Consider the following 8,189-nt stretch of genomic DNA (forward strand, 5'->3'; position numbering starts at 1 on the left):
TCTGCAAAAAAATAAAAAAAACGATGACCAGGCTGGGAATCGAACTGGAGACTTCAAATCATTAGTCGCCCACCTTACCACCTGAACCAACCTGCCATTAAAATATTGATCGCGATTTTTGTTCTAGTGCTAAGTTGCAAAAAAAATCAACTTTTCAGTCAAATTTTAATAAGATTTTCTCTATAAAAATAATAAGAAATCTCCTTAAAAAAACCTTATTGATCGTTGATTTTAATAAGATTTCCTTATGAAATCTATGGACGGTAAAACAATATGGCAATCTGTTAGTTTTTAGCGGGTCATATTTTTCTCTGTGTATATATTTCACTGTTCCGCAGTATTTTTTTTTTAATATTAAAAAAAAAATAAAAAATATTTATCGAAAGTTTCAAAAAATTATAAATCATGAGTTAAAGTTAGTTAGGAAAAAATGATTCATAGAAACGAATGGAATCGTTATAATTTATACCTGAAAGTCATCACATGTTACATTAATTTAGTTTTACACATTTCAAAACTTAAAACTCATAATTAAAAATAACTAACTTAAGTTTCCCATTTACACCTTTGATTTTTTAAAGACTTATCGCAGATACTTTCAAAAAAACACATTAAATATTTGTATATGGAATTTTTGTCAATTTTTATTAGGGTGACATTTCGTTTATATATTTTTGAAGTGAAAACTTCTTTATTATCATGGTGATTTGAAACACGATGAAACGAAAAAGCGACAGGAAAAATCAATTAATTATAACTTTTTTGTTTTAATAGAAAGATAAATAAAATCCTGAAATAAAGTTAAAAATAAACATGTTATATCTTCTGATCTAGAGCACATAAAAATTGGATTTAAATTGAATACGCATGGTGATAATATTACCCTTCATTTGATAAATCAAACATAACGGTATGTGCTCTAAAAGTTACACAATCTCTGGTTGAAAAACTTGAAAAATACCTCAAAACAACTGTGGAGATATATTGCCGATGACAAGCCACCAGTGTAGGAAGTATCGTAATCTCAGTTCAAAATTTCGTTATAGTTGGTTTTAAAAAATTCTTACTTTTTTTGTAAGCATCGTAGAAATATGATTGAAGCGTCATAAAAAAGTTGAAACAATAAGCTTTCAGATAATATCAAATTTACTATAGGTTGTTATTTAAAAAAATGGTTTTAATGGTGTTAGAAGAGAAAAAGATTGATTTTTGTTTTTTGTTGAAAACTGATTGGGTTCAAAAAATTCTAGCTCTTTTTGAAGATGTTGTATACCTAGACATGATCGATATAAATATTTTGAGCTGAAACAATAAGCTTTCAGATAGTATTTACTAGGTTTACAATTTATTATAAGTTCTCATACAAAAATGGATCTAATAGTGTTAGAATGCAAAAAGTATGGCTTTATTATTAAGGAATACATGTTAGCTAGATTCTGAGTTCTTATAATGAACACTATGATAAAATTTCTTGTATATGCATTACGGTGTGTCAAAAAAAAATCGAAAATTTTTTTACTCCGAAAAATTAATTGCTAGACAGACCACTTTTAGAACATACTTATTAAATATGAGCTCTTTATAAAAATGGGAAGATACTCCGCTTCGCAGTTTTCATTCTAACATAATCTCATATAAAAAAAAAAATCATTTTTTTTTTCGCAAATTTCTTTACATATTCTTAAAGGTAATTGAAAAGACCTTATACACTTTTTTCTTTTATCTAACCGTTTGAAAGATATTCGAGGACCAAAGTTTGGAAAAATTATTAAAAATTCGTTATTTTTTTTTTTTTTCTTAATTTTGCAGCAAATTGAACACATGTAATAAACTTTTTCATAATTTTCTAATTCAAAGACATTATTATCAAATTAATAAAATGTATTCTTGTAGGGACATAAACGTTCTACAAAAAAGTCATTGGAGTTAAATCGATTGACGTTTAGAAGATATTCGTATCCAGGGGCGTACACTCCCTTGGGGCAAGCGGGGCGGTGCCCCGGGGCCCCCGAACGACCCCAGAGCCCCCACTGGAGACAATGCAGAGAAGGAAACTGTAAGCATAAATTGAGTTACGAAGTAACCAGGGAGACAAATTATGTCATTCAGTGTAATGTATAATGCATTGGTAGCCACACAATATATGTATAATATAACCTTTTTTTAAAATCAATATACATTGTATATTGATTTTAAAAAAAGGTTACCCCAGGGGACCCAAAAAAAAAACTGCTTTTTTAAAAGAAAAATTATAATTTTCTCTTAGGGCCCCAAAAAATATTACTTAAAAAATCTTTGCCACCACAAATAATACATTAAGGGCCCCAAAAAAGCAAACAAATATTATTTGAGGATCCTCAAAAGTGGTTCAAAACAATCAAATGAAAAATTAAATATAAATTCAGGGGCCCCAACATAAATACATCAGGGCCCAAAATAAAAACATTACGGTATTGGTGGCATTCCGAATATTACTTCAGAACAGAGGCCCCAATACCTATTACCTATTAATTCTTGGCTCCAAAAAAATTATATTATATTTTAGGGGCCTCTAAGCACTTAATTTTGAGGCTCTAAAAATAATTTTTCAGAGGCCCCAAAATAAAAAAAATTATGTCTGATGATGGAAAATAAAATATGTATTTATTACTTCAGAACAGAGGCCCCAAGAACTATCAATTCTTAGCTAAAATATTTTCATTTTAGGGGTCTCTAAATATTTAATTTTGGGGGCCCCTAGTACAAGTGTTTACTACTTTTATGAGAGACATTTTAAGTAAGTATAGCAAAGTGCATTACGAACATATTAAAACATTAAAATAAACCTTAAAATAAATAATGCCCGATTCACAATATTGCGAGACGACGAGACGAGAGCGAGACGAGATTTTCCTTGACGATTTTAAAAAATTCCAAATAATGAAAATATATGAAACAATACACAATATTCCGATTCTCGTTGCGTTGAAATTCCGAAAATTTGGAAAAAGGACGCACGAGACGACGATTTTTCGAAAATGAAATTTTAATATAAAAATATTCTTGACAGTTCATATGAATAAAAGTTTTCTCAATGTAAAACATTCGAGTTAGCTCAGGTGAGAAGGTGATTGCCTCCCAACTTCTCCGCCCGGAGTTCGATTCTCAGTAAATACTGTTTATTTTTTTTTTATTTTTCTTTACTTTATAGAATAAAAAATCGCAGTATTGTGAATTTCCATACGATTTTAAAACGATTTTTATTTAAATCGAAAACGTTCAGAAAAAACGTCTCGCTCTCGTCTCATCGTCTCGCAATATTGTGAATGGGGCATAAGCCATACAAAAAAAAAAAACGTATGGCGTATACGTAATTTTTTTTTGTAACTAAGGGCCCCCAAATATCAAAGGGGCCCCAAAATTTAGTCTTACCCCGGGGCCCCGGCGACTCAACGTACGCCACTGTTCGTATCCAAATCCCAATACGCACTGGTAAAAAAAAAAAAAACTATTGAAAACAGTGGGAATTATTTGAATACAGGGAGGGAATTTGCCAAAAAAAACTGGATCGTGTAGGTTGGGTCGCCCTCGTTTAACAGGGAGATACAATTTTTTAAAAAAATTGACTTTATTTGGCAAAAAAAATATCAAAAATCAACGGTATTTTTAAGTTTTGTATATATTTTTTTGTATATATTTGGCAACATATTTTAAAAATTAGTATTATTTTATAGTTTCAATCCTAAATTAGAAATTAAAGTTTAATATTTCATCATTTTAACAATGTTGATACACACATCTAATCGTTATAATCACTATAATATCACTAAATATCTGATTACAATAAATGAGAAATATCTCCCTATCTTTCAAGTACTTAAAAGCTATATTTCACAATATATTCCTAATTTAAATCATCCAAAATCAAAATAAAAAAATAATAACTTAGAGCACTGTACGAGTTTTTTAATTGTGATAATCTTTATAATGATAGTATCAATCATTGTTAGCACCTATTTACTATGTCAGAGCTGTGATAAAAAAAAAACATCAAGAGGGTGGCCCAAAAGTTATGTCATGAGAAACGCTCTGGTGTCTACATAGTCGCCCCACCCTATAGAATAAATGCTATTCAATTTGTATAATGTATATTACCTACACACGCACTTATGAAGCTCCTTCAAAATTATTCTTCAAGGCCGATAAATAGTTCAGTCAATATGGGGAGTCAAAGAGGGATCTAAAAAAAATGTTTTGTGACATTAGCAAAATTTGGATGAAAATTTTGAAAATTATTTAAAAATAAGTTTTCAAAACGAAACTGAAAAATTGTTCATACAATTTTCAAAAAAATCTAAATTTATAAAATAATTTTAAAAATCTAGTCAAAAATATTATTAACCTGTATACCTCTTAAACATTTTCCATCTTTGACGTCGTTCTTGAAATATTGAAAGATAGGCGTTTTTGAAAATATTGCCAGCCGCAAAAATTTCAAAAATGTTGTTAATTAAAATATTTATTTGCTACATCCAAATCTTAACGACGACACAATTTTTTTCAATTTTTTTCAGCCAAATATTTGTAAACACTCAAAAAAGGTAGCTTCTAAAAAAAAAAACAACAAATAATTTTATGAATAATTGCTGATTCCAAAATTTAATTAAAAGCTAAACATCAAAGTATAAAAATAGTCCCATTATTTTAATGAAAGCTCTCCATTAAACTAAAAATTAAAAACAAAAAAGAACAAAATTCTATATCTGTTCTCTTCTTTTATTATCATCAGAAAAAGCACGGTTTGCATTTATTACTATCAATAATTGAATTCTATTAAAATAATATCACTACTCTCTAGTCGTATCAATTTAAACTTATAAACAAATTTCAAAGACTTGTGTGTATCATTTTCGGTTCTAACTCGAAAGCAGTCACAACTTAAATCAGTCGTTTGTTAAATTTCAAAAAAAAAAAGCACATAGTGAATTACGCAAAATGATTTTCTCGTTTCTTATAACTTTGGGTCTTATCGGACTTATTATAGGACTAGCTTACCTATTTCTGGTATGGAACTTTGATTATTGGAAGAAGAGAGGTATTAAAGGACCAAAACCATATCCATTTTATGGAAGTCTTCCAAGTATGGTTACACAGAAACGTAATCCTGGCTGTGACTTGAGAGATATTTACAAGTATGATGATAATAGAATAATTCTTCTAATTTTATGATAATGGTGCATTTTTTTTAAACTTAAAGCCAATACCATAAAGATGAAGATTTTGTTGGAGTTTATAGCATCCGAACTCCGGAACTATTGATTTTGAGTCCAGAATTTGTTCATAAGGTGCTCGTGAGTGAGTTTAAAAACTTCCACGATAATGAATCTTCAACTTGGGTTAGTTCATTTAGATTTTGATTAAAGAATATAGGTAATTAAGACGATTATTATTCAAACAGATGGATGAAAAGCGGGAGAAGATAATGGCTCATAACCCATTTATACTGACTGGTGAACAATGGAAAGAACGTCGTCAAGAAATCACTCCTGGAATAACAATTAATAGGGTAAAATTAACCATTTTCACATTGATTTAAATTGATAACACCTTAACTGTCAATATCTAGATTAAAGCAGTTTATCCTGTAACACAAGAAGTATGTGGAAAGTTGACTAAATACATTAGAAATCTTTGCTCCAAACCTGACCCTAATGGATTCGATGCGAAAGACGTAAGTGTTTATCATTATTTATGTCCAATTTATCAAATTATTGATTCATTATGCATTTATTAATTATAGACAGAGACACATGTGACTTTATGGCCCCAAAAATTATTTACCTACTTTTTTTTCATCAATATTTACAGATTTCACTACGTTTTACATCCGAATTGGTTACCGATGCTGTTTTAGGTGTTAAAGCTGAAAGTTTATCAGACAATCCTACACCAATTTTAGGAATGACAAAAAAACTTTTCGATTTGAGTACAGTTTCTGCTACTTACTTTTTCATATCTGGACTTTGGCCAACAATCAAAAAATTCTACAAAGTTAAATTTTTCCAAAAAGATTGTGAAGACTTTTTCTTGGATCTTGTGGGAAAATCTCTTGATATGAGACGTCATCAGAAAACAGATCGTTTGGATTTTATGAATTATATGTTGCAAGTGCAGGAGAAGAAAAAATTAGCCAATGATGAACTTTTGTCGCATATAATGACATTTTTGATAGATGGCTTTGAGACATCGGCTAATGTGATAGCAGTGTGTCTTTATCAGGTGAGTTATCAAATAAAACTATTATATATTATTAGCAAAAATTCGGTGCTAAAAACGGACACTTCGAAAACAAGATTGGCACGCTGATGAAATTCGGTATGAACGTTTCATAAGTCGTGCAAAAAAATTGATAAGATATTAAACTGTTGGTAGTGTTTCCTGTTTTTAAATAATTGTTTTTAAAAAAAAAAACATTCATTTTTCAACTAAATTTTTCTTTGAAGAATTCGTGCATAAAATTAAAAAAAAAAATTTTAGTACTATTTTTTCCAATTTGTTTAAATCAGGTTAAAAAAAAAAACATTCGAAACCTTGTTTAAGAACTTCAAAACTGTACACCTAGTTAATAGAAAAATAATAAGAAAAAACTATTGCTTAAATGTAGAGACAAAAATTTCAGTTCAATTAATATTAAAAACCTTAAGAAAATAACATTGAAAATGAAATTTTCAAAAATTTCATAAGTCGACATAAGCTACTTTGTCTTATTGTCACAGATATGTATAATGTTTTTTTTTTTTGTAGAACTTATAAATTCTTAAGTTTCTTTGAACAAACGGCTCTCATATATCGAATTTATATTAGGTTATTAATTTAATTTTACAAATTGCAGTATTTTAGCTGCGATAAATCCAGTTTTGCTTGAAAACATATTAAACAGAGCCTCTCTACAAAAAAAACCATTATCAATTTTTGGCGTTTAAGTTTTCGACGTTTGTTAAAATTAAGTAAAATTGTAGTAATAATAAAATTACTACAATATAGTATACCAACTTAGTTTCTTTTTTATTTCAAAGATATATTTTTTTAGGTAATGGTCTCAATTATTTTCCAAAAATTCTTTGCTATACGAAAAATTAAATTTTATACTCTGTTGTTATCTGAAATTAAATCAAAATTATTTTTTGTGAAACCTTATTTTATTTTAAACTTTGCCTTTGCAGTTGGCTAAAAACCCAGCTGAACAAGAAAAACTGCGAACTGAGATTCTCAATAGTCTCAACAAAAACGGTGAGCTTGACTTTGAATATCTTGAAGGGCCATCTTACGTTGATCAATGTTTAAACGGTGAGATCCACTTTATCAATAAATCCCAAAATTAAAAATCATAAATTGAAAACTATATTTTTTTACTCTTTATAGAAAGCATTAGACTTGTACCACCAATAGTTGTTCACAAGAAACTTTGTACAGAACCATGCGTGTTGACCAACAGAAATGGAGTTAAACTTCAGGTTAATCGCAATGATATAGTCTTAATACCGGCATACGCTATTTACTATGATCCACAATACTTCCCCAATCCAGAAGAATTTCAACCGGATCGTTTTAGTGAAGAAAATGGCGGAGTTAAGAAATATCGTGATATGAGTGTGTTCTTTCCGTTTGGTGATGGACCTAGAATATGTTTGGGAATGAAATTTGCATTAATACAAACTAAAGCAGCTGTTGCTGAGATTGTGAGAAATTTCAATATTAAACTTAATCCAAGAACTAACAAAGATAATAAGCTGAAAGCAAATGCTTTTCTTGGTGAACTTGATGGTGGAATGTGGCTTGATTTCGAAGAGAGGAATTAATTTTTTCTATGAATTTTAGTGTTCAGTCAGTTTTTTAAATTAAATTTTTGTATGTTGAATAAAAATTTTTGTATATATAAATAATGGTAATAAAAATTATTTTTAATGCTTAAAGTTGGATCTTTCTAGAAATCGTATCTAATGGTTTAATAAATGGTGGTGCCCAGCATGGTCTAAGGATAAACTAACATAGTTTCTAAATTATATTTGTAGTTATTTGACAAATGAGGTGTTGCTAGAACAGTCTTACTTGCCCACTGGTTAAAAACTATAGAACGTCACATTAAATTGGATATGATGCCCTCTAGATACAAATACTTAATATACAGGGTGTCCCAAAAGTAATGGATC

At 29.1% G+C, this 8,189-nt stretch overlaps 1 protein-coding gene across 1 annotated transcript; it reads left to right on the forward strand.

Moving 5' to 3' along the window:
• Positions 1-4,868: 4,868 nt before the first annotated feature.
• Positions 4,869-7,925, forward strand: LOC129911340 (probable cytochrome P450 28d1). The gene is made up of 7 exons (XM_055989106.1): positions 4,869-5,171; positions 5,237-5,375; positions 5,438-5,545; positions 5,606-5,710; positions 5,848-6,258; positions 7,203-7,326; positions 7,402-7,925. Exons 1-7 carry the CDS (start codon positions 4,975-4,977, stop codon positions 7,836-7,838), a joined length of 1,521 nt encoding a protein of 506 aa, XP_055845081.1. The 5' UTR covers positions 4,869-4,974; the 3' UTR covers positions 7,839-7,925.
• The last annotated feature ends 264 nt before the right edge of the window (positions 7,926-8,189 follow it).

Source organism: Episyrphus balteatus, chromosome 2, assembly GCF_945859705.1.
Source record: "Episyrphus balteatus chromosome 2, idEpiBalt1.1, whole genome shotgun sequence".
Taxonomy (NCBI): domain Eukaryota; kingdom Metazoa; phylum Arthropoda; class Insecta; order Diptera; family Syrphidae; genus Episyrphus; species Episyrphus balteatus.

Bases quoted from the DNA above. Each gene is read 5' to 3' on its own strand.
- LOC129911340 (XM_055989106.1), top strand. From the start codon at position 4,975: ATGATTTTCTCGTTTCTTATAACTTTGGGTCTTATCGGACTTATTATA. The intron at 5,376-5,437 runs GTTAGTTCATTT...TTATTCAAACAG, and splicing joins ATAATGAATCTTCAACTTGG to ATGGATGAAAAGCGGGAGAA. The intron at 5,711-5,847 runs GTAAGTGTTTAT...CAATATTTACAG, and splicing joins ATGGATTCGATGCGAAAGAC to ATTTCACTACGTTTTACATC.